The sequence below is a fragment of the Salarias fasciatus genome, chromosome 11 (assembly GCF_902148845.1).
Source record: "Salarias fasciatus chromosome 11, fSalaFa1.1, whole genome shotgun sequence".
In the NCBI taxonomy this organism is placed as follows: Eukaryota; Metazoa; Chordata; class Actinopteri; order Blenniiformes; family Blenniidae; genus Salarias; species Salarias fasciatus.
Genome location: NC_043755.1, coordinates 34,127,167 through 34,153,395, shown reverse-complemented (window position 1 = coordinate 34,153,395; position 26,229 = coordinate 34,127,167). Strand labels below are relative to the sequence as shown.

The 26,229-nt window shown below is 52.4% G+C and overlaps 1 protein-coding gene across 3 annotated transcripts; it reads left to right on the top strand.

Moving 5' to 3' along the window:
- Positions 1-24,604, top strand: LOC115397124 (lamin A). 3 transcript variants are annotated; one of them, XR_003932432.1, is made up of 14 exons: positions 1-102; positions 1,240-1,622; positions 17,661-17,817; positions 18,177-18,302; positions 18,406-18,576; positions 18,977-19,102; positions 19,332-19,552; positions 19,786-20,110; positions 20,508-20,615; positions 21,035-21,154; positions 21,345-21,404; positions 21,483-21,650; positions 22,872-23,317; positions 23,404-24,604. XR_003932432.1 is itself a non-coding variant. In XM_030103318.1 (13 exons), the coding sequence occupies exons 2-13, from the start codon at positions 1,288-1,290 to the stop codon at positions 22,905-22,907; spliced, it is 1,953 nt and encodes a 650-aa protein (XP_029959178.1). In that variant the 5' UTR covers positions 1-102; positions 1,240-1,287; the 3' UTR covers positions 22,908-24,604. The 3 variants fall into 3 exon arrangements, 1 of the variants encoding a protein (XP_029959178.1); XR_003932431.1 differs by having other exon boundaries at positions 22,872-23,360; XM_030103318.1 differs by having other exon boundaries at positions 22,872-24,604.
- Positions 24,605-26,229: the final 1,625 nt, after the last annotated feature.

Genomic DNA, 26,229 nt, shown 5'->3' with positions numbered 1-26,229 from the left:
TCGGCAGCACTCGGGGAAGCAGTTCAGGGCTCGAGCCAAAGGCGACACACACACCAGCAGAGCAGGACTGCGAAATCCAACGGACCGTCTCCACTCGTCTGGGTACGACACACACACACACACACACACACACACACACATAAACTTCCAGAAGGGTCTTCATGCTCACTGGAGAGATTCACACAGAGACGGTGAGAGTTGAGTGTGTGTGTGTGTGTGTGTGTGTGTGTGTGTGTGTGTGTGTCCCTGTCCCTCTAACTTGGACTCCACCTGTTGACGCTCGCTGGACGAAGCTTCAGGCTTCATTTATTGGACGTTGGCACGTTCGCGCTCCTGTGGGCGTGTGCACGAATTCCACATGCATAGGCGTGTGCACGTGTCCCACCCACATGGGCGTGCACGTCCTGCCTTGCACTCTGGTGATGGGCGGTGGCGCATCGGGGCTGGATGGTGAGAGTCTGGACTGATGGGAGCCGGGCTGGTTCCGCTGAGTAGAACCACCTGGATCTACCTGGTCTACCTGGTTCTACTGAAACCACCTGGTTCTACCTGGTTCTACTAACTGACCTGGCGGAGGTGGAGGGATGAGGGTGGAGTCCAGTGCTGTATCTTGGGTGGAGGTGTGACCACGTCAGCCTTGACTCCACCACGCTGCCTGGCTCGAAGGTTCTGGTTCAAACCATTCCTGAACTGATCAGCTGAGAGATGTGAACCGGATCCAAACCTCACAGAGGTCCTGGTCCTGAAAACGGACCTGAAACTGGTCCTAATTCTGATCATGATTTTGGTCTTGATCCTAGTTGTGATCCATGTCTTGATCCCAATCCTGATCTTGATCCGGTCCCTGTCCCGATCCCGGTCCTGACGCTGGTTCCTGTCCTGATCCTGATCTGGGCTTGGCTCCTTGCTCTGAGTCCAGGGACAGGGTCTTTTCTACTGGTCTGCTCGTTTCTGTTCTGGCATTCAGCAGTTTTAAGTGTGTGTGTGTGTGTGTGTGTGTGTGTGTGTGTGTGTGTGTGTGTGTGTGTGTGTCAGCAACACTGAAAATAAAAGTTAAATCATCAGAAGTTTAGTTCTGTCTGATGTTCCCGGACTGACACACAGGAGGCGCTAGTGATGCTGCTGTTTCCCTCAGCGTTAGCATTAGCATTAGCATTAGCATGGGTCCAGTCCTGCTGTTCTTTTCATTTCCTGGTTCATGACCTCACTGACCCCCTCCGCTCCTCCGCTCCCCCGCAGCCACTCACTTCCCCCACCCGAACGTCTTCTCCCGAGCCGTCCGTCGCCATGGAAACCCCGAGCCAGAAGCGCCGCGGCGCGAGCGCCGCCTCGCCGGCCCGCATCACGCGGCTGCAGGAGAAGGAGGACCTGTGCAACCTCAACGACCGGCTGGCCGTCTACATCGACAAGGTGCGCTCGCTGGAGGCGGAGAACGCCGGCCTGCGGCTGCGCATCAGCGAGTCCGAGTCCTCCGTCACCCGCGACCTGTCGGGCATCAAGGCCGCCTACGAGAGCGAGCTGGCCGACGCCCGCAAGACCCTGGACCAGGTGGCCAAGGAGCGCGCCCGCCTGCAGCTGGAGCTGAGCAAGATCCGCGAGGAGCACAAGGAGCTGAAGGCCAGGTAGGAGGGGCTCCAGGGGGGAGGGGCTCCAGTGGGAGGGGCTTCAGGGGAGAGGAGCACAAGGAGCTGAAGGCCAGGTAGGAGTGGCTTCAGGGGGCGGGGCTTCAGATGGGAGGGGCTTCAGGGGAAGGACCTTGGGAGGGGAGGGGCTTCAGAGGGGAGGAGTTTCAGAGGGGAGGGGCTTCAGAGGGAAGGAGTTTCAGAGGGGAGGGGCTTCAGATGGGAGGGGCTTCAGGGGGGAGGAGTTTCAGAGGGGAGGGGCTTCAGATGGGAGGGGCTTCAGGGGGGATGAGCACAAGGAGCTGAAGGCCAGGTAGGAGTGGCTTCAGGGGGCGGGGCTTCAGATGGGAGGGGCTTCAGATGGGAGGAGCACAGGGAGCTGAAGGCCAGGTATGAGGGGCTTCAGGGGGAGGGACCAGGGAGGGGAGGGGCTTCAGGGGAGGAGCACAACAAGATGAAGGCCAGGTGAGGTGGGAGGGGCTTCAGGGGAAGGACCTTGGGAGGGGAGGGGCTTCAGAGGGGAGGAGTTTCAGAGGGGAGGGGCTTCAGAGGGAAGGAGTTTCAGAGGGGAGGGCTTCAGATGGGAGGGGCTTCAGGGGGAGGAGTTTCAGAGGGGAGGGGCTTCAGGGGGGAAGAGCACAAGGAGCTGAAGGCCAGATAGCAGGGGCTTCAGAGGGGTGGGGCTTCAGGAGGGAGGGGCTTCAGGAGGGAGGGGCTTCAGAGGAAAATAAAACATGGAGCTGAAGGCCAGGAAGGCAGGGCTTTGGGGGGAGGAGCTGTCTTCCAGGTGGGAGGGGCTTGTGGGATATGTCACCAGGGGGAGGGGAGGTGGGTGTGGTTACAAAACTGACTGACTTCCTGGTATGGAGTTTCACGTCTTGTGGACGGAATAAATTGTTGGAGAAATGAGCAGAGTTCCCCCGAATGAATGAGAGCTGGAACTGAAACTGAAGCAAGAATGAATTCATCAAACAGAAACACTCAGAAAGAGCAAGAGCTCAATGTTTTCCAGCTCCAGCTCATCTTCAGATGACGCTCAACTCTGTGCTCAGCATGACGCCGAGGTGAAGAGGTGGAGCTCCAGATCAGGGTTCCACCCGACCGCCGGTTCCTGCAGGAGGCCAGGCTCCGAGTGTGACGGGCTGCGTGGGGCAGAACCAGACGGATGAGTGTGTGTACAGGCGGAGTGTGTGTACAGGCGGAGTGTGTGTTTACAGGCGGAGGGAGTGTCTCCGGCGTTCTGCGTTCTTTAATGAGAGCCATCATTGTTCTCACTGTCATCTGTCAGCATTCTCCTCCTCACCGTCTGCCTAGCGGCCCTGTAGCCTCCACCGTCAGTCACAAACCTCGAACTCATTACTTCCATCACCATTTGACAGCTGTTAGCATTAGCTGTTAGTATTAGCTGTTAGCATTAGCTCTTAGCTTTAGCTTTAACAGTTGTTTGCTCTAAAGCTGCGCTTTCTGGAGAAAAATCTCCTGACAGGAACATGAAAGATACAGTAGGCAGCATTAGCATTAGCATTTGCATTAGTGAAAAATAGCAGTTAGCGTCCCTTTTTAAGATCTGTCTGCAAGTTGGCAGATTATCAGCTGATGCTTATAAAGCATCTTCATCCTCTAACGTCAGATTATAGATTATCAACACAATCGTTAAAAAAAAATGTAACTAGTTACTTTTCAGTTCCAATAACTAGTGAAGAAACTCGTTGTGTGTGTGTGTGAGAGAGAGAGAGAGAGAGAGAGAGAGAGAGAGAGAGAGAGAGAGAGAGAGAGAGAGAGAGAGAGAGATATTGTGTGAGTTAGACAGAGAGACACATGGTGGTAACTTCACCTCTTTCGCTGCTGTAGTTCACACCCGGCATTCAAGTCTTCCTTTTGCTCAGGAATGTGCATTCCTCACTCTGTGTGTGTGTGTGTGTGTGTGTGTGTGTGTGTGTGTGTGTGTGTGTGTGTGTGTGTGTGTGTGTGTGTGTGTGTGTGTGTGTGTGTGTGTAGGCCTCCAGGGACTGTAAATGACTCACTGCTTCGTCCCTCAGCTTCAGGCTCTGGGTTCTAATCGGTTCTCTCTGCTCGTCTCACCACATTTTCTTTCACTTCAAAGTTTTTGATTCGGAATATTCAGTGTCTCAAGCTCCGCCCCTTTTCCCGTCATCACACCCTGCAGGTTGTGTCTGTGCCTGCAGGTTCTTCCCGCCTGTTCGTGTGCTGAGGTCTCTGCAGGTCAGAGCAGGTCTGAGAAAGTGAAAGTCCTGAATCCAGACTGAACCTGTCCCTGCAGGGTTTTTTGTTTAATGTTGGAGTGAAGGAACCAGCTGAAGCCCACTGAGACCAGACCAGACCAGACCACCGCCTGCAGACTGGGACATGACAGAGCTGCAGACCGACTTCAGCCCGGCTGCAGACCGACTTCAGCCCGGCTGCAGACTGACCTCTTGCCAGCTACCTTCCAGCTGTAGACCGACTTCAGACTGCCTGCTTCCCCTGCATAGACGAGAACACTCTCATTTCAGGTCCGCTTCGAGCTGTTTAAACTGGAGTGGATCACACAGGCCGGCTGCAGATCCGCCTCGACTGAAATAGACCAGCACAGACCGGTTTGAACTGGATCCATCAGACTATTATAGAAGAGTTTTATAAAGCCGTCTGAAATAAACCGACGTTAACGTGTTGGTTGAGCTGAATGGAGGCTTTTTTTCTGGAGTTCGCTTCCCCCCGCCGGTTCCCTTCTTGGGTTCCCCCCGCCGGTTCCCTTCTTGGGTTCCCCCCGCCGGTTCCCTCCTTCCCCCCGCTGGTTCCCTCCTTCCCCCCGCCGGTTCTCTCTGCCGGTTTTCTCTGGAATTCTCACTAAAACCATTTTCACCAACGTGCCGAGAAGAAGACTGGAGAGGATTTTATCTGTCAGACTTTCATCAGTGTTTGTTTGGTTTCCATGGAACTGCTGGCCGTGTGACTGGGTGGTGACTCAGAGTGTGTGTGTGTGTGTGTGTGTGTGTGTGTGTGTGAGTGAGTGTGTGTACAGACAGGAAGTCGACTGTATTAATACACACTCCACACTGACGGGGCGGCAGAGCGATAACAGCGGGAGTGTCGCGCCGTCAGAAGTTCTCCGCTGTTCCTCTGTGATGTTCCACAGCAGCTGGAACCCCGAGTGAACACACACACACACACACACACACACACACACACACACACACACACCCCTCCCCACACTGATGTGTCAAAGCAGTGTTTAACTTGCAAATGAATCACAACTGACAACTCTGTGTGTGTGTGTGTGTGTGTGTGTGTGTGTGTGTGTGTGTGTGTGAGACCATTCATTTACCAGACAGCAGTTAAAGTTTCTCTCTGCTTCATTACAGTCATTTCTTTGTAAAACTAGTTTATTTCCTGGAAAGTTCCTCCAGATTAAAAGTAACTCGCTGTTAGTGACTGTAGTGTTAGCATCAGCATTAGCTGAGCTGTTAGCATTAGCTGAGCTGTTAGCATTAGCTGAGCTGTTAGCATTAGCTGAGCTGTTAGCATTTTGTGGGTTGGTTTCATGATTCGCTCAGATTAGTTACATCAGAGGAGGAAGATGCTCTATAATCTGAACATGAGATGAAGCTTGAACGTGATCTTTGAGAGTGTCTTCCAGTATTTTTTCAGCCAATCAAACTATTTTGTTTTTTTTTTATTTTCTAAACTGACCTGAACTGCTGGTCAGACATGAGTAATGGAGCCCTGAGTGCCAGTCTGCAGGAGTCCTGGAAGGTTCTTTGATCTTTCCTTGAACATTAACGGAGACGCTCCTGATTCCCCTGGAGACTCGCAGCCTTGTGCAACATGTGTAGTAAATACCTGTTCAAGTTCTCATCTGGTCACGTGACCAGGTGCGTTTGATTCGTCTCACCTGCGCGCCTCCACACCCTCTTCCGTCTGAAGTGTTGCCGTTGGCGATGCCCTGGATCGGCGTGTGCAAGCAGGAAGCGCTCAGACGTCTGTCTGTGGGAACAGTGACTTCACTGAACGTGAGCGGGCATGTCCTCACTGCGCTGCGTTCAGGGACCCACGTGGCGTTCAGGGATCCGTGTGGCATTTAGGGACCGGTGTGGCGTTCAGGGACCCGTGTGGCGTTCGGGGACCCGTGTGGTGTTCGGGGACCTGTGTGGCGTTCAGGTCCTGTGTGGCGTTTGGGGACCCGTGTGGTGTTCGAGGCCGGCACGTCACTGTCACCACTGTCTCTGCACACAGCAGGAAGTACATACTTATCATCCTGAGTACAACACAGCAGCATTTCCCGCTCCAGGATGGAAATTCACACTTTGAGTTTATGAATAAATAAATAAATAAATACTGAAGATCCGCCTCAAGCTGCACAACAGATGGATGCTGAAAAATACCATTCTGTGTTCTTTACAGAATCACGTTGTTGATGTCACATGATTTTAAAATGGGTTGTTACAGAAAAAAACTTCTCCCAACACAATGGGATTAGCATTAGCAACAGGCTGTAGCTGTGATAGCTGTGTGTAGCAGGCCCGCAGACAGGGGGGACAAACAGGTCTGTTGTCCCGGGCCAAGGGTTGGGGGGGGGGGGGGGGGCAGAATTAAAGGCAGGGGGGCCCATCCAGCACCCCACTCACTGCTGACATGCTACACACCATTAGCAACAGGCTGTAGCCACAGTAGCTGTGAGTAGCATTAGCAACAGATTGTGACCATGGTAGCTGTGTGTAGCATTAGCTGCCACTGTCACACACTGTCACTGTCACTAGCTACACTGTCATCACGATAGCTATGAATAGCATTAGCAACAGGCTGTAGCTGTGATAGCTGTGAGTAGCATTAGCAACAGGCTGTAACCACGGTAGCTGTGTGTAGCATTAGCACTTTCCATGACAGTTACTGTACCACTAATCCCCTGTTTACTGGACTTTCTCATTAATCTTAAGCTGAGTCTTCTTGATGTCTTGCTATAGCGTTAGCGTTAGCATGAGCTTTAGCGCTAGCTGCTATGCTTGTTTCTAAAGTGGAAGTTGTTTTGTCAACAGAATTGACTTTTTCGCTTGTGGAGAGCAAAACGTTTGAAGTGAAGCGCGGCAGCAGAGAGGAAGAGCTGGGAAGCAGGAATCAAACCGGAGCTCCGGTCCAACCAGTCACGCTTCTATTTATAGCAGCAGGGAAACATCAGCGCGTCGCTACGGAAACGCGTTCTGCACGCTCTTATTGAGTTACGGCGCGGCGGACCCGTCTGGACGCCACTGCCTAAAAAGGGAAGAAGAGGAAGAGTTTCCTTCCCCTCAGGAGGAGGCGACAGCGAGCGGCGAGAGACGGATCAGTCAGGCTCAGAAGAAGAGGACAGGTTTCATTCAACCCAAACCCAGCATCAGAGCAGAGGATGCTGGAGGGTCAGTCTGCAGCGCAACAATCGCAACAATCATCCTCGTTTCAAAGTGTCGAAACCAGCAAGAATTTAGATAAAAACTAAAGAATACAATGAAAAAAACTGAAGAAAGTGATGGTGAGAGGCCGGAGGCTGTGTACCCAGAAACTGTTGAGCCTCTGGAGCAGCTCGAGGACAGCCGGGGCAACTCTGGTGCCACGAGTGCAGCTATGGGCAACACTGAGGCCACACCGGGGCAACATTAGGGCCCCCCTGGGGCAACTGTAGTGCAGAAGTTGCAGCCCCTGATCAGTTGCTGAAGAGGTAATTCAGAACAACTGACAGACAACATAAGCAACGGATCTTTAAGCAGAAAAGACTCGTGGTGATTATCGTGACACATGGTACCATGGTGCAGTGGTAACGTGTTACAGTGTTACAGTGGTGCAGTGTTACAGTGTTACAGTGGTGCAGTGGTGCAGTGGTGCAGTGGTAACGTGTTGCAGTGTTACAGTGGGGCAGTGGTAATGTGGTACAGTGTTACAGTGGTGCAGTGGTAACGTGGTACAGTAGTGCAGTACTGCAGTGTTGCAGTGGTGCAGTGGTAACGTGTTGCAGTGTTACAGTGGTGCAGTGGTAATGTGGTACAGTGTTACAGTGGTGCAGTGGTAACGTGGTAACGTGGTGCAGTGTTACAGTGGTGCAGTGGTAACGTGGTACAGTAGTGCAGTAGTGCAGTGTTGCAGTGGTGCAGTGGTAACGTGTTACAGTGGTGCAGTGGTAACGTGGTGCAGTAGTGCAGTGGTACAGTGGCGCAGTGGTGCAGTGTTACAGTGGTAACGTGGTACAGTGGTGCAGTGGTGCAGTGGTAACGTGGTGCAGTGGTAGTTTACTGTAGTTTGTAGTGTTGCTTGTTGCTGAGCCTCCTGGGCCTCCGTAGCCGTCAGTCTCTGAGGTTCTCTGCTGGTTTCTGCTCAGTGGATCAATGAGAGAAGGTCATGACAGGTCAGAGGTCATGAGAGGACAGGAGAGAAGATCTGAACTCCAGAGGCTTTTCTGCTCTTCAGTTTTATTGATTGAATGAAACATTGGGGAGAATGTCCCTGCTGTTCCTGCTGTTCCTGCTGTCCCTGCTGTCCCTGCTGTCCCTGCTGTCCCTGCTGTTCCTGCTGTTCCTGCTGTCCCTGCTGTCCCTGCTGTCCCTGCTGTCCCTGCTGTTCCTGATGTTCCTGCTGTCCCTGCTGTCCCTGCTGTCCCTGCTGTTCCTGCTGTCCCTGCTGTCCCTGCTGTCCCTGCTGTCCCTGCTGTCCCTGCTGTTCCTGCTGTTCCTGATGTTCCTGCTGTTCCTGATGTTCCTGCTGTCCCTGCTGTCCCTGCTGTTCCTGCTGTCCCTGCTGTCCCTGCTGTCCCTGCTGTCCCTGCTGTCCCTGCTGTTCCTGATGTTCCTGCTGTTCCTGATGTTCCTGCTGTCCCTGCTGTCCCTGCTGTCCCTGCTGTTCCTGCTGTTCCTGCTGTCCCTGCTGTTCCTGCTGTCCCTGCTGTTCCTGCTGTTCCTGCTGTCCCTGCTGTTCCTGCTGTCCCTGCTGTCCCTGCTGTCCCTGCTGTTCCTGCTGTCCCTGCTGTCCCTGCTGTCCCTGCTGTCCCTGCTGTTCCTGCTGGTCCTGCTGGTCCTGCTGTCCCTGCTGTCCCTGCTGTCCCTGCTGTTCCTGCTGGTCCTGCTGGTCCTGCTGTCCCTGCTGTCCCTGCTGTTCCTGCTGTCCCTGCTGTCCCTGCTGTTCCTGCTGTCCCTGCTGTTCCTGCTGTTCCTGCTGTCCCTGCTGTTCCTGCTGTTCCTGCTGTCCCTGCTGTTCCTGCTGTTCCTGCTGTCCCTGCTGTCCCTGCTGTCCCTGCTGTTCCTGCTGTCCCTGCTGTTCCTGCTGTTCCTGCTGTTCTGTTCCTGCGACTCACCACGATGAGAACCAGATGTTTGGAACTGTGCAGCAGCTGGAAATGGAAAAAGAGTAGCGGGAACTGAGGTTTGGCTCACTGCTGGTGTGTGTGTGTGTGTGTGTGTGTGTTCTATAAGTGGAGTTTCCACTCAGCTCCATGACTCATCCACACGTGGTCGCAGCAAATCACTGAAAGACGGAGGCTGTGGACTGACGGAGCAGCCTGGACCTGGACCTGGACCTGGACCTGGTCTCTGGACCTGGACCTGGTCTCTGGACCTGGACCTGGTCTCTGGACCTGGACCTGGTCTGGACCTGGACCCGGACCTGGACCTGGACCTGGACCTGGTCTCTGGACCTGGTCCTGATCTGGATGTCTGGTGGAGTTTTCCAAACCTCACATGTTGTAAATTAACTTTTGTTTATTGGAGCTGAAGGAGTCAGAGTGCAGCTTCGGAGAGGCTGATTGGGGGGGAGGAGGGAGTGTGTGTGTGTGTGTGTGTGTGGGGGGGGGGGTCCTGGTAGTGGGACTCTTTTGTACTTTTTGCGTTGTGCTGTTCGTCCCAGCAGTGCTGTTTTGCGTGGTTTGCATGATTGTTCATGAAGTTGTAACAAAGGCAGGAAAGCCTGAGAAAGTCCAGGGTTTACGAGCCGCCGGGCAGCGAGCGGATCGGCTGCAGCTGCTCTCCATCACCGCGGAGGCGGAGCTTCTTCTGCTCTCCACCGTGGCTTCTTAGTTGTGTGTGTGTGCGTGTGTGTGAGTGTGTGTGTGTGTGTGTGTGTGTGTGTGTGTGTGTGTGTGTGTGTGTGTGTGTGTGTGTGTGTGTGTTGTTGGTTTTTCCACTCACGCTGTCCTGCCGGGCGTGGTCGTTCTGCACGCTGTGCCAGTTCCAACAATGGCAGGAAGGCATGAGGTTTAGCGAGCCAGCCGGCGTTACCTGAGCCGCCCCGCCACAGGCCCCGCCCCGCCCCGCCTCAGGCCGCGCCCCCATTCGTGCGAGCGCCCGATGCTCGGGCCCACAGCTTGGTTCCCATCCAGGATCGGATCCTGTTTCTTTTCTGTGGCTCCTCTCAGGCTCTTGAACGCCACTCGGCTTGCCTGAGCCCGGTGCAGTGGGAGCTCCGGACCGCACAGCGAGGCGGCAGGAATTGAACCGATGCCCACTTTCAGTTAGAGTTATGCAAATGACGGGTCTGTGAGTCGAGTCGAGGCAGTCGGACCAGTTTTTATTGGTGCCTGCAGAACGGCCACATTCTCCAGATCATTCCAGGACTTCAGTTCCCTCCTGGACCCGAGTCCGGAGGAGGAACTCATAGTAAACACAAACACACACACACACACACACACACACACACACACACACACACACACACACACACACACACACACAGATTTTCTGTTTCAGTTACCAGGAACCTGATGTGATGGAACAGAGGCCGAGTCCCATGTTTCCCTTCATGTCCGCTGAGTCAGCAGCTAACGACGTTAGCCTCCATGCTAGCAAGACGAGATCTGAACCCGAGTCTGTGGAGCTGCTCGTCCTCCAGACGCTACGCAGGAAGAACCAGCTGGAACCAGCGGAGGGATTCATGAGACGCCAGACTTTCCCTCCGCCAGTCGCAATGCTAGCCTCAATGCTAGCCACAATGCTCGCCTCAATGCTAGCCTCAATGCTAGCCACAATGCTAGTGCTCCGTCGAGACTCGCTGCTTCTGACGCAGAATCAGGTTCATGATTTTAGATGCTGCCACTTTCATTTGTTAGGAACTGCAGATAAAACTCTGATCTCCAGCAGCTGCAAGCTGGGATCAACTCACTCATTCATTCCCTCACTCACTCACTGAGTCACTCTCTCACTCATTCATTACCTCACTCACTCACTGAGTCACTCTCTCACTCATTCATTCCCTCACTCACTCACTGAGTCACTCTCTCACTCATTCATTACCTCACTCACTCACTGAGTCACTCTCTCACTCATTCATTCCCTCACTCACTCACTGAGTCACTCTCTCACTCATTCATTCCCTCACTCACTCACTGAGTCACTCTCTCACTCATTCATTACCTCACTCACTCACTGAGTCACTCTCTCACTCACTCATTCCCTCACTCACTCACCCAGTCACTCACTCCGGCTCCGTTTCCCGGGCATTTCAAGTGAAAAGAAGTTGGTTTTTACTTTTCTGTTTTTCATTCGTGAGCCGGGCGGATGCAGAGGAGCTGCTCTCCGCTGTGGTGGAGCAGGTGACGCAGGAAGGGTGGAGGTTCGGGAGCTCTTCTCCATGCCAACATGCAGGGTGGAGGTTCGTGAGCGTGGCGCTAGCCGTTTCCCGCCGCCGTGTTGTAACGAGCCCCACAGGTGTGGGCCGGCCTTGACTCCGCCCCCGGCCTCCTTTATCTCCACCCTGGTGTGGAGGAAGAGTCGCCCTTTGATTCCTGTTATCAGCGCAGATTATCTGATCTGAACACAAAGATGCCGACTCACACACACCGATCACCAGCTGCGTGTGCGTGTGTGTGTGTGTGTGTGTGTGTGTGTGTGTGTGTGTTGGGGGGGTTTCCAACACTTGCTCTCTCAGGGCGGGGCACTCTCTCTCCCTTTCGCTTTCTGGTTGGTGGTGCGTTCGAGGAACCTCGGTAATAAATACAAAAGGCTCTGCAGACAGAACAGAAAACAAAAGCCAGACTGAGACATGCGGGAGCCATGGCTGTCCTCCTTCCTCCTCCTCCTTCCTCCTCCTCCTCTTCCTCTTCCTCCCCTTGCTCTTCCTTCCTCCTCCTCCTCTTGTTCCTCCTCTTTTGGCCACAGTTGTCATCTGCTTGTCTTTCAGACTGGAAACACTCACCAGTCTGTTTGCAGCAGCCACATGTGAACCATTTTCACCCCCCAAACACACACACACACACACACACACACACACACACACACACACACACACACACACACACACACAGGTTCGTATTTCTATCCTCGTGGGGACCTTCCATTGACTCCCATTCATGTCTAACTCCTAACCCTGACCCTGACCCTGACCCTGACCCTGACCCTGACCCTGACCCTGACCACAACACAGCCGAACCCTAAAGACATGTTTTTGCACTTTTACTGTTTTCAGTAACAACAACATGGTCAAGAAAACACTGTTTCCCCTTTATCCGCACATTCACTACACTGTGGAATATTAATGCAAAATTACCAGATTGAGTTGTTTATGCGAAGATTGCTAAGACGGAACTACTTACTAAACATGGCGTCTGGGCGTAGTGATTTCAAAAGAAAAAGTAGTTCCCAGTATTTGCTTCAGTGTCGTAACGCTACAATATTATTTGTTGGTGTTCCACAGCGTAGTGAATGTGCGGATTATAACGTGTCCACCAAAGTGTTTTGGGGTTGTTGGATTGTGTATTTGATGAGTTTGACGAGGGGGAACAAAAATACCGTCCACTTCCACTGTGTCCGTCCAGAAAACCTTCCCCGACTCGCTTCTGGATAAACAACAGCTCGCCCTCACAGAGAAGTAAGTATGCTGTTCGAAATGACTAAGGAATTGAGCTAAATGGGCCAATTTGCCAAAATGTTGAAGTATCGCTTTAACGCTGTTAGCGGTACTTACACTGGATATGTCAGGGCACATTGTACACACCACTGAATATTTGGAACATATTTATGGTGGAAAATAAGTATTTTTAGAGTTGAAAAACTCTTTAATGCACCTTTAAAACTACACCGAAGTCTGGTCACCTGATTAGTTGCCATGGAAACGGGGCCTGGAGCCTCTGGGTCGCTGTTGGTGTTTGACGGCGGAGCTCCGCCCTCCGTCAGCGTCTTATTTCTTTTTTCAGCTCCGTTTGTCTTCATCCCTCCTCCTCCTCCTCCTCCTGTTCTCCTCCTGCCTGAGCGGGAAACCCCGGCGCAGGACCGGCAGTGGACAACATGTCCAGCCCGCCGGCGGTCTCCCAAGCGGTGACTCACTTGGAGAAGCCCCGCCCACCGATGGGCGTGTCCGGCGTTCCTCAATGGACGCTCTGTTCAGGGAATTCTGGCGGCAGCTCCGGGGGAGTCAGGCCTAATCTCCCGGAGGTTTCCGTGACGACAAAGCAGCGGTTTGAAATCAGACGTGGAGGAGGAGGAGGAGGGAGAGGAAGAGGAGGAGGAGGAGGAGGAGGAGTTTGTTGCAATCCACTCTTCAGTCCTCTTGTTTCTAAACTGAACTCGTCTCACTTTGTTGGAGTTTTATTTTGAAAACTGTCGAGCTGCAGTCATTTTCATCCTTTAAAACTTCATCTTGTGATGAATGGAGCCAAAAGGCTGTTACTACGCCAACCACGATGCAAAACATGGCGGGAGGAGGAGAGAGCTCTCTCTCTCTCTCTCTCTCTCTCTCTGTTGGTTTCTGTGGTTTACACAGATCTCAGTGAGTCATCCTGAAACATTCCTCCTCCGCTGTTTCTCCTCCTCTTCATCCTTCTCTCCCTCTGTCTCCATCCTCCCGTTTTGCACTAAAAGAAGGAAATAGACTCCTCTGATTGTCTGATTTCACTCCGTCTGATTGTCTTTCACTTCCTCTTTTCCTTTATTTTGAAGTTGTGAGAGGAAGTGAAAGGAGAATCAATCTGTTCTGTTTCCTCTTCTTTTCGCTTTTCACTGCTGCGGCTCGATTCTTTATACAAACGTTTCCCGAAGCGCCTCGTCGGCATGTGGAGCCGTAAACACTGATTCTGGAGTCTGCAGGATTATATAAACACACACACACACACACACACACACACGCTGGGTGTCCGGTGTCTGGTGACTCATCGGCGCTCCGGGGCTTTTCCAGGCGTCTCCAGCTCCAGTAGATCGGGGTTTGATTGCTTTTCCCTGTCATCCGAGACGGGAGCAGATTTCCACGCCATGTTGTGACGACAGACTGACGGCCCGGATGCTCGTTTCCACGGCAACAGAGCCACTTTTTGAAAGCGCTTCGTCGTCATGTAGATGAATCAAAGCAGACTTCCTGCCGTTGTTCATGTTTATAGAGAGGCTGTCAGATTATTTGTGATTAATCACAATTAATTAATTCCGGACTGTGAAAAGATTCATTTTGCAATGCAAATTAATGATCAAATTCTTTAAAAAAATACATTTTCAAAGCCGTAATTGACATAAACGTATTAAATTGGACTGCATGGCACTTTATGCACTTTATTTTGAAAGTAAATCCAAAAAGGTGGAAAAACAAATGCTTCCTTCAAGTTCATTTGATTCCTGAATATGACTGTGTGAGGAATCAAAAAATTCCATCAGTTGTTTTCATTGAATTAATTCAACCGGGCTTCACATCATGAACTCAAAGGTGCATCAAGGAGTTTTTCAACTTTAAAAATACTTATTTTCCACCATAATTATGTTCCAAATATTCAATAATGTGTACAATGTGCCCTGACATATCCATTGCTGGTACTGCTAACTTGTCACTTGAAAGTTGCAGTGCCGGTCCGCACCAGAATTTTTTTGGGGAGAATTTGAGATGATGTGACGTAAAGCGCCTCCCTCTGGCCTGATTTGCTTCGGTTTTGTTTTGTCCGCCATTACTCCACCAGAGAGCGAGCAACAACTGAGCAGTATCTTCCAGAAAGTAAGAAGAAGAAACTTAAATTTTACTTGAGCGCTGCTAAAAGAGCGAGGAAGGAGTTCCCCTCTTCCGTGCACGTCCATGGACGCGAGCCACAGGCACGAGCGTTTCACCAAGCTGTAGTTACGCCCAAGGCCTGCAGGGGACGTTGTTTCGCATAAAATGTGCAAACTCCTTAATGCACCTTTAAAGCTGCATTGAAATGCAAAACAGCAGAATTTAACTTGCTTTTAAAAATGGGATTAATCGCAGTTAACTGTTGAAGTTCTGCGATTAATCACGACTAAGATGAATGAAAATGAATGTTTTGACAGCTGTAGTTTGTAGTGTGTGTGCACGCGTGTGTGTGTGTGTGTGTGTATGTGTGTGTGTGTGTGTTTCAATCATAAACAGTGAGACTCACAAAGCTTTACCTGAAAATAAGAGTTCAGGTTGCCATGGAGACGGCCCGGCCCCTCCCCCCAGATGGGGGTTTTCTGGACGAGCCTGAAGAGGCTGATGGTTCCGCCGCCCTGCTTTCTCAATAACAGTCTTTAGCATTTCCCAGCAGTCGGCCCTCTGATCTGTCCGTCGCCGAGGCGTCTTCCTTCTGACTGACGGCGTCCCCTGGGGGCGGGGGCGGGTGTGTGTGTGTGTGTGTGTGTGTGTGAGTGTGTGTGTGTGTGTGTGTGTGGTGGGAGGGTCTGCAGGAATGAGGGGAATGCTAGCGACTAACACCTGGATCATAATGTGTGGCGGCAGGTCGGGAGCTGAAACACGGCGTTTCAGGGTTTTACACACGTTAGCTTACATGTAGATCATCACTCGGCTGAGCGGACAACCTGCCCTTGAGCAAGGTATTCACCCCGCCTCCCCTCCCTGGGTTGGCTGTCTATAGACATACCTGCAGACACATCTGGTGAACATCTGCTTGTGAACAGTGTGTGAGCGCCCATACAGCTCGCCGCTGTTAAAAAGCTCCACGGCGATTATTTCTGACATCGGCTGCCGGCAGCAACAAGGTCGGCCGCGGCACCGGTTAACATGAGAACCACTTCGTCTGAAACACCTGGCAGCTCCAGAGCTCCGGGCCTCCTCGTGCTGGACGGCCGGAGCGTTTCGCTGCTACCAACACAAAAAGCAGGTTTTTGTTTTTTAATCAAGTAGTAGTAGTAGTTAGTAGTAGTTTATTTGGCCACACAAACAAACTCAAGGTGTACAGAATTATGTCAATAATACATAATCGTTATCTTCATCATCATCAGTATCATCCTCATTATCATACTTTTAATTTAAAGTTTGTGACCAAAGGGGTTTAGGCTGAAGATAAACTTATTTCGCCTAACCCAGTACTTAAATCAAGAACGCTCCTGCACTTGAAGCAATGTTATTATCATGTAAATAGAGACAACCACAAAGGAAAAAGAAAAATACAACAGAACGAAAGAAAGTAAAGATTTTACAACATTATCAATATGTATAAGTATGCAGTTATTTAGCTGAACGTCTTAAATTCTTAATGACTCTGAAACAGGGTTACAGAGATAAGTATCAAGATATCAGGGAGTTTCATCCGGTTGAATTAACCTTCCGTCAGTTCCAGCCGTTCGCCCAGCTCTGCCGGGGCTGCAGGGAAATCGGCGTTCCGCCTGGCTCGGAAGGCGAGCTGCAAGTAAAAGTGCTCCTTTTTAATGTTATTCTCATTGTTTACGCATAATTAATGTTAAAATCCCTCCCCTGACAAATATTCATACACACATGAAAATTAAAAAAATCTCTAAGGAAAAATCCCACATCTGGAGACGTTCATGATCCAGATGTGGACGTCGTCCCTCCAGCCCTCCTCCTCCTCTGCTGGGGACAGTTTGACAACGCTCTGCTCTTCATGTAAACTGTCTGTTGGTGTGTTTTTGGGGGGGGGGTCATCTTCATGCCCGCGGTGCTCCGAGCTGAAAACACAAACTCAACGAGGAGGCGGTGGAAGAGCTGCGGCCGCACAGGACCGCTGGACCTGCTCCTGGTTCCAGCCCAGATTCCCCTGGTTCTGGTCCCAGACCACATTCCCCTGGTTCTGGTCCCAGACCACATTCCCCTGGTTCTGGTCCTGGTCCCAGTACAGATTCACAAGGACTTGGTAGTTTTGGAGTTGACAGTCACCGTAACAACAGTCCAGCCTGGTGGTGTGTCCGTATGAACGTCTGAGTTCTCCGTTGTTGTTTCGAGTGTTTTATTCTGTGAAACTTGGTTTTCACCATTTCTGCCATTTCCATGGAAACCGACATCGTTTTCCAAGGAAACGTGAAACTTTCCTGAGAGGAACGAGGAAAGCTCGTGTTTTGATGAGTCTCTCGCAGGCCTCGGCTCGCTCTCTGCTCTCTCAGGCTCTTCCTCAGCCGCCCTGTAAAACCTGGATTTTAGACCAAATCAGGACTTTCTGGGAAAATCCTCCTCATTCCTGCATGTTTGAAGGCTCCCTGAACCCAGACCCAGATCCTTCAGGGCTGCTGTGAACGGGCCCTGAGACTGACCCTGGACCATGTTAGCATTAGCACCATCATTAGCATTAGCAGATGTCCATCCTACCTGAAGGATCCCTTCTGCTCTGGGAAGCTCAGCAGGGTCAGGCCTGGTCGGTGTGTGGATGGGAGACCGTGGGGGAACACCAGGAGTGAGCGTGAGTGGTGGGTGGGGGTGGGGGTCGGGGGGTCGGGGTCGGGGTCGGGGGGGCTGACGGAGCAGCCTGGAGCCTCCGTCACTCTGCCCCGGGGCCGCTGAGGCGCCAGTCGTAGCTCGACTCCATCAGGTGTGCAGCGAGCTGCTGGAACTCTTACTGCATGTCACACCTGGTTCTGCATGCGGAGCAGCTGATCCAGCACGTGGTGCATGCCGCCCCCTGCTGGTGTGCTGGATGTACTGCAGGCTGCACACTGCTCCGGCTGTGTCAAACCAGCGCAGAACGCGGGAAAACGCTGATAGTCAGGAGGAATGTGAATCAATCAAATCAATCGTTCAAACCAGGAGGCTGAATCCTGCAGAATGAAGGTTTCGGTTTCTCTTCATGTCCGCCGCCGCCGCCGCTCTCACTTCCACCTCCGATGTGGTTCTCTGTGTTCTCACATTCTCTCCGTTTCGCTCTGGTTCTCACAGGAACGCCAAGAAGGAGTCGGACCTGGAGGCGGCTCTGGCCCGGCTCCGGGACCTGGAGGCTCTGCTCAACTCCAAAGACGCAGCGCTGAGCACCGCCCTGGGCGAGAAGCGAGCGCTGGAGGCCGAGGTCAAGGACCTGAAGGCCCAGCTGGCCAAGGTGAGCCCCGCACACGCCAGGACCAGGACCAGGACCGGGGACTGGGGACTGGGGGCCGGGGACCGGGGACCAGGTCAGAGCGGACTGACGCACCAGGGACCGGGTCTACATGAGTTGTTGTGGTTTCAGTCTGGTTCCACCACATTCCAGAGAAAGCGTTTCGTTTTTGCGTTTTCATTTCAGAAAAGTTTCATGTTTACATTTTGAAAAAGAATCTGTTTCCATGGAAACGGAGTCCTGAAGCCACAGACGCTGCAGAGAACCAGGCTGAGTGTTTATCAGTTAATGTTCCGACTGCAGGACAAACTGACCTCCTCTTCCTCCTCCTCTACTTCTTCTTCCTCCTCCTCCTCCTCCAGCTGGAGGGCGCTCTGGCCGATGCCAAGCGGCAGCTGCAGGAGGAGATGCTTCGCCGGGTCGATGCTGAGAACCGCCTGCAGACCGTGAAGGAGGAGCTGGAGTTCCAGAAGAACATCGCCAACGAGGTTCCTGCTCCCCCTCCCTCCTGTTTACTCCTCCCCTCCTCCACCTCCTCCTCCTCTTCACCACCTCTTCTTCACCAACCCCCCCCCCCCCACCACCACCCAGGAGCTGCGGGAGTCGAAGCGCCGCCACGAGAGCCGCCTGCTGGAGGTGGACAGCGGCCGCCAGCAGGAGTTTGAGAGCAAACTGGCTGAAGCTCTGGCAGAGCTGAGAGCCCAACACGAGGACCAGGTCCGGCTGTACCGGGAGGAGATCGAGAAGACCTACACCGCCAAGGTGAGACAGCAGACCCACCGCCGGGGGGGACAGGAGAGAGACAGTACATAGACTAGAAGAGAGACGGTGGTAAAGACAGCAGTGAAACGTAGTGAGGACTCTGGAGAGCTCTGGTAGAACCTGGTCCAGGAGCCTGAAGCTCCTGAAGGTCTGGAGCGGAGAACGGAGAACCTTCCTCTGAAACCCGCCGCTCTGAACTCCTGGAAACTTTTCTTGAAGATCAGCGACGTGTGGGTTTTCTTTACCCTCAGTTTTCATTTTAAGGTTTGTCTTCATGCTTTCAGCATTTTGTTGAATCTGTTCTTGCTGAGTGGACAGTTTGAGCCGACACTGCTTTTCTGTCTGTGTGTGTGTTTGATTGTGTGTGTGTTTGATTTTGTGTGTGTTTGCTCCTCCTCAGCTGGAAAACGCCCGTCAGTCGGCCGACAGGAACAGCCACCTGGTGGGAGCCGCCCACGAGGAGCTGCAGCAGACCCGGATCCGCCTGGAGGGCATGTCGGGCCAGCTGAGCCAGCTGCAGAAGCAGGTACACACACACACACACACACACACACACACACACACACACACACACACACACACACACAAACACACACACTTTTATGAGACCTGGCTCTTGCCGTGCAGTGTGTGTTGCTATAGTGCTGTGGACCCTGAGGTGTGTTTGAGGACGACCTGGACTCACTGGGCCTCCGTGTGTGTGTCTGTGTCTGTGTGTGTGTGTGTGTGTGTGCGCGTGTGTGTGTGTGTGGCAGCTGTCGGCCAGCGAGGCCCGGGCCCGGGAGCTGGAGGAGACGCTGTCCCGGGAGAGGGACCTGATGAGGAGGAGGATGGAGGAGAAGGAGCGGGAGATGAGCGACATCCGAGCCCGGATGCAGCAGCAGCTGGACGAGTACCAGGAGCTGCTGGACATCAAGCTGGCCCTGGACATGGAGATCAACGCCTACAGGAAGCTGCTGGAGGGGGAGGAGGAGAGGTGGGGAGGGGCGGACACACACACACACACACACACACACACACACACACACACGGATAAGTTTCCTACTTGTTTGGGTCGTTGATCTGAGTTTCTTCCTCCACTGAAAGTTCAGGAGTCAGAAGAAAGCGCTTCATGGTGTTGACTGAATAAACGTCCCACATCTGGTTCAGTCTGGTTCGGACCAGTTCAGTCCAGACTCAGCCTGTGTCTCCATGTCTGTCCTGGTCCAGGCTGCGTCTGTCTCCCAGTCCTCCTCCGGTGAAGGTCAGTGTGTCCCGGGTGTCCGGGTCCAGCCACAGCCAGAGCAGCCGCCTGCTGCAGTCCTCCGCCGCCGCCTCCGCCAGCGCCGGCGCAACCAGCAGCCGCAACTCCTCCGGCACGGCCAGCAGCAAGCGGCGCCGCCTCAACGACAACGACAGCGAGACGTCCAGCATGGCGGGCGGCACCGTCACCAAGACCCGCATCAGCCAGCACGCCTCGGCCAGCGGCCGCGTCACCGTGGACGAGGTGGACCTGGACGGGAAGTTCATCCGGCTCAGCAACAAGGCCGACGAGGTGACGGCGTCTACCACACGGGACCGGGTCCTGGTCCGGGTCCGGGTCCTGGCCCAAGTCCTGGTCATGTTTGCACAGAACTTTTGATTCACGTCATCGTTCTGAAATGAAGCTTTGTTGCCAAGTAACGGCAAAGGGGAACGACTGGAACACGTGATGACAGAGGGCCCGTTTACCGATCGGTAACGCCCCGGGTACCGATCGGTAACGCCCCGGGTACCGGTCTGTAACGCCCCGGGTACCGGTCTGTAACGCCCCGGGTACCGGTCTGTAACGCCCCGGGTACCGGTCTGTAACGCCCCGGGTACCGATCGGTAACGCCCCGGGTACCGGTCTGTAACGCCCCGGGTACCGGTCTGTAACGCCCCTCCTGGTGTCCCGCTGTCGCCCCCTGCAGGACCAGGCTCTGGGAGGCTGGCAGGTGAAGCGGCAGGTGGGCAGCGGCAGCCCCATCGTCTACAAGTTCCCCCACAAGTTCACCCTGAAGGCCGGAGGAACCGTGACGGTGAGTTTGGTCCTTGGTTCTTTGTGGTGTGATCTGTGTGGATCTGCCCAGATCCATATGGACCCTGTTCATCCAGGAGGATCTGTGCGGTCTAGGTGGATATTTGTGGATCCAGGAGGATTCGCGCAGATCCAGGTGGATCCACTTTGATCTCTGTGGATCCAGATGAATCTGCTCGGATCCATGTGGATCTCTGTGGATCCAGGTGGATCCGTGCTGATCCCGGTGGATCTGGTCTTCAGGTTCAGATCAGGTTCAGGGGTGACCTGTGATTTCAGTGGCTGCAGCTGAACGTTGAAAACATCCTGATAAAATGTAACGGCGGCTCAGACGATCAGCTGGACGTTCAGCTGCAGGTTTATGTGAAAACAGTTCAGCCGACATGTAGCCATCCTGTGACCTCTGACCTCTGACCTCAGATCTGGGCTTCTTCTGGTGGAGGAACTCACAACCCCCCCAGTGACCTACTGTGGAAAAGCCAGGACTCCTGGGGGACTGGAGACCTGCTGGAGACCACCCTGATCAGCGCCAACGGAGAGGTGCTCCTGCTGCTGCTCCTCCTCTTCCTCCTCCTCCTCTTCCTCCTCCTGCCGCTTCTCCTCGTCCTCTTCCTCCTCTTCCTCCTTCTGCTGCTGCTCCTCCTCCTGATATTTTCTCCTCTACTTCCTGTCAATCATGACATCAAAATAAAAGTCCTGAACTGTCGACCCGTCTCTCTCCCTCTGTCAGGAGATGGCCATGAGGAAAGTGACGCGCACGCTGTTCCACGAGGACGACGACGACGACATGGTGAGATAATCCTCCTGCACCTCCTCCTCCCGCACCTCCTCTCCTCCCGTTAAGCCGCCGCCGTGTCGCCCCCTGCAGGGCGCACACAGCACGAGCGGCGTGGAGAACGAGTACAACCTGCGCAGCCGCACGGTGATCTGCGGCTCGTGCGGCCAGCCGTCGGACCGCTCCTCCTCCGGCGGCGGCGGCCTGGGCGAGGGCATCATGGGACATTCCTACTTCCTGGGCTCCAACCAGCCGCGGCAGGTAAGACCGGGAACTCCAGAACTCACCAGTCAGGAGCGAGGCGCCGTTACCACGGTAACCACCATGCTCTGGGGACAGCCGCAGTCTGACGCGATTCTGTTCCGAACATGATCACTCAATTATTGGATTTTGTGAGAAAAGTCAGATTTTATTTTTCTTTTCATCTTAAAGGAATACTCCGAAGGTTTTGGACCCACGCCCTAACCCTATCATTGACAAAGTTAGACAAGCTCATAAATACCTTTTTTGTGTCTGTGCGTCCAGTGGCTGGATCCCAGCTCTTAGCATCATAGTTAGCTTAGCTCAATAGCTGGAGGTGAAGAGGAGACGGAGCCGGATTGACGAAAGTGGACAAAACACTCCCTCCAGTGGTCCAGGGGATGACGTATTAGCACGTGAAGTAAATCCCAATGGTTATAAAACATTTTAAAAGATGTGTTTTCTTTTCAATCCGTTAAATTAACGTTTTGATACACAGACCTGCGCATGCGCAGTGCTCCGTGGAAGGATATAAGGGAGCACAGCAGTAGAAGCATAGACTCAGCCGCTGTGCGCCGGTATATCCTTCCGCGGAGCACTGCGCATGCGCAGGTCTGTGTATCAAAACGTTAATTTAACGGATTGAAAAGAAAGCATGTCTTTTAAAATGTTTTATAACTATTCAGATTTACTTCACGTGCTAATACGCCGTCCCCTGGACCACTGGAAGGAGGATTTTGGCCACTTTCATCAGTCCGGCTCTGTTTCTTATTGACTTCCAGCAATTGAGCTAAGCTGACTACGATACTAACAGCTGGAATCCAGCCACAGGACGCACAGACACAAAAAAGGTATCTATGAGCTTATCTCACTTTGTCAATGATAGGGTTAGGGCGTGGGTCCAAAATCTTCGGAGTATTCCTTTAAAGTGGATAAAATCTGAACATGGTCAACATCTAGAAGGTTCCGTCTGTAAAACTGGACACAAAAGGCTCCTTTAGCTTCAGTGACATGATGACTGCTGTCGATTAGCTTAATCTGCTACATTAGCATCGTAAAGATTCACAACTCTTTCTATGATTTCCCACTTTGATCCAGACACTGTTTCCAAAGAGATGGGAACTTTCCCAGTTGCTCATTCAGCCAATTGGCTGCCTGGCCGGTTACTATGGCGACTGTGTGCCTTGGTAACCATGGTAACGGGCCGTTCCCTGTCTGACGCTTGTTGTTTCTTCTCTTCAGGCGCGGATGAAGCCGGAGAACTGCTCCGTCATGTAAACCCCACCCCTCCGGTGCTGGTGCTGGCCCCGCCCCTCTGGTGCTAGCCCCGCCCATCAGGCGCTGGCCCCGCCCCTCCGGCAGCCTCAGAAGTTTTCTACCACGGGGGTCGTTGTGTTTTTTTATACTCTGGACTGTTTTCTTTTGTATGGGGATTCATCTGCAGGTTAGATTTGCTTGTCGGGGTTTGGGGGTTTTTCACAGGATGTTTATTATCTGCCAGTTATGTTAGCGCACGTGGTGCCGTGCACACGCTTCGCTCTGTCTGCCTGCTTTGTTCCGCAGCTTCGTTCCGCAGCTTCGTTCTGCTTCGTTCTGCCCAGTCAGGGTTTTCGTCTTTTATCGGCCAAGCTGTCAACACTCAACACGCACAGCGTCAGCCCTGCTGGTCCAGCTCAGAGCAGAACCAGGTTCCTCCAGTCCTCTGGAGCGTCCAGCTCAGAGCAGAACCAGGTCCCTCCAGTCCTCTGGAGCGTCCAGCTCAGAGCAGAACCAGGTTCCTCCAGTCCTCTGGAGCGTCCAGCTCAGAGCAGAACCAGGTTCCTCCAGTCCTCTGGAGCGTCCAGCGCTCGGCAGAACGTCTCCCTCAGGTTTTCCTTCACTGCCGCCTTAAGTCAACACGACTGGCTGGAAGTTCCGCTGCAGGCGGAGGAGAGAACGTCTTCGTTTAGTTTGTCTGGGAACTCGGAGCGACCAGCTGGGAAATTCTCACGTGAAACATAAAGTCCTAAATAACGAATCTGTAAATGACAAACAACTTTTAATCCAGGAGGCGAAACGATGATGGAAAAGTCGACTCCGTCACTCTAGCCGTCCACCTTTGCCCCTCAGAATGGTTTATTAGATTGAGAAATGTTCTCCCAGTTCCCTGAATGGCCTTTCCCAGTTTGACAGCATCCGAATGCCATTTTTCCCAGTCAGAAGTGGAACATTTCCCACTTCCAGTTACTCAGGAACGCTTCGTAATGTGACTCCAGTCAGCAGGTTTCTGCGTCTGCCTGAGAATAAAGTGCAGAACAAACCTTTTTGAACAAACGTTCAAACCTCCGCCCACTTCTCCACCGTGGGAAACCGGAACTCTCCCAGTTCCCATTTTTGTTCGGGTCCTTGTTCTTAGTTTTTTCTCCCGAAGTCAATTGGTGGGTTTGCCCGACGCTGCCTCTCTGCTCAGCTGGTCGATCTGATCGCAGCCGCAGCTTTCAGCCGCTTATAGACGCTTTACTGAAAATACTTGATGGCTTTTCTGTTTTTTGTTGTTTATTTTTTTGAAGAATCTGAAGCTGAAACCTGAAGTAGTTTAGACGTCGGATCTCAAAGTGCCTTTAGAAGTCAGACCCTCATGGAACGGTGTGACCTTTGACCTGGTGGTGTCCGTCAGCATGCCCCTCCACCACAAGCTGTTTAAAGGGCCTGGAGGCCGTTCTCCAGGTTGTGCCACACATTTAGCTTTGAGTGCCTGTAATTTGACACCAGACTCGTCGCCTCTCATGAATTCAGTTTTCTAGCTGTTCAGGAAAAGTCCGTTTTCAGGCCTTGGGAACCTCCCGACCCTTTAAAGGCCTCGGTGGAACCGTTCTCTACTTGTTTACACTTGAGAGTGTCACAAAAACCAAAGATGTTTGAGTCAGATCAGTTCTGTTCACACGATGAAAGAAACAAAGCCATGAGTTGTAATAAATGTTTTTTCTTCTTTTCTAAAATAACCCGGAGTGTGTTTATTTCTTGTTTCTTCACACAGACAAAAAGTGAAAAGTGCCAACGTCTTTATTTACATTATGTACAGAGTCCATGAGGGTTACATTCAGAAATATAAGTTCATATATAGAAGTGAATCTTCCAGACTTTAAAACATTTACATTCAGTCTGGTTCTTCATCCAGCATTAAAATCAAACATCTCTGTCAACCCGACACACTGCTGATAAAGCGTCATCTCTCCAGCTCCACCGACGGTCAGAGCTCCAGCGACACAATCAGGCTCGGTCCTGAACTCCGATCTCGAGGCTCCTCCGGCGAGTTCTACCGAGAACAGGCTAGCTCCGTGTCTGTACCTTTAAATGTTAAACGTCTTATGTCCTCAGTCACAGCAGGGGGAGGGGCTGTTTCTTTGTATGATGTCATAGCAGGGGGAGGGGCTGTTTCCTTTGATGTCACAGCAAGGGGAGGGGCTGTTTCGTTGTATGATGTCATAGCAGGGGGAGGGGCTGTTTCCTTTATGATGTCATAGCAGGGGGAGGGGCTGTTTCGTTGTATGATGTCATAGCAGGGGGAGGGACTGTTTCTTTGTATGATGTCATAGCAGGGGGAGGGGCTGTTTCCTTTATGATGTCAGAGCAGGGGGAGGGGCTGTTTCTTTGTATGATGTCATAGCAGGGGGAGGGGCTGTTTCCTTTATGATGTCAGAGCAGGGGGAGGGGCTGTTTCCTTTATGATGTCATATCAGGGGGAGGGCTGTTTCCTTTATGATGTCATAGCAGGGGGAGGGCTGTTTCCTTTATGATGTCAGAGCAGGGGGAGGGGCTGTTTCCTTTATGATGTCATATCAGGGGGAGGGCTGTTTCCTTTATGATGTCATAGCAGGGGGAGGGCTGTTTCCTTTATGATGTCATATCAGGGGGAGGGCTGTTTCCTTTATGGTGTCAGAGCAGGGGGAGGGGCTGTTTCCTTTATGATGTCAGAGCAGGGGGAGGGCTGTTTCCTTTATGATGTCATATCAGGGGGAGGGCTGTTTCCTTTATGATGTCATATCAGGGGGAGGGCTGTTTCCTTTATGGTGTCAGAGCAGGGGGAGGGGCTGTTTGGGAGGGAGCCACTGAAGGAGATGAGACTTTCTTCACAGATCACTGTTAGAAAACTATTAGAAGGAGAATTTTCCATCGTATGGGAGCTTTAATTAGCAACTGCAGTACTTTTTATTGGCACGGTTCAGAAGTACTGGAGAGCTCAGTAAACGGCGCCAGATTCTAACTATTCAGAGAGCAAACTGAAGAACATCACAGAGGAGACCGCTGGCGGGCGGAGGCTTAAAGACACAAACAGAAACACCCACGTCTGGCTTCTGGATCTCTCAGCTGTCATGTGATCATATTTACAGGCAGTGACGAGCTTCATTATGGGTAATGTCGGCGTAAAGCTTTGTTTTTGCTGTGGTGGCAGTGAAACAGCTGAAAACCTCTTTTCTGAGTGAGAACTGGAACTTTAACGGTCGTTTCTTCTACTTTACTCATAAACGACCTTTTAAGGTTCACCGCTGAGCTAAATGAACTTCCAAAAAAACATTTACACGCTCATCTGAAAAGACATCACTGTGAGGAGAACAATATA

Coding starts and splice junctions, on each gene's coding strand:
- LOC115397124 (XM_030103318.1), top strand. CDS start 1,288: ATGGAAACCCCGAGCCAGAAGCGCCGCGGCGCGAGCGCCGCCTCGCCG. Junction 20,111..20,507: donor TCAGCAACAAGGCCGACGAG/GTGACGGCGTCT, acceptor CGCCCCCTGCAG/GACCAGGCTCTGGGAGGCTG. Junction 21,405..21,482: donor AGGACGACGACGACGACATG/GTGAGATAATCC, acceptor CGCCCCCTGCAG/GGCGCACACAGCACGAGCGG.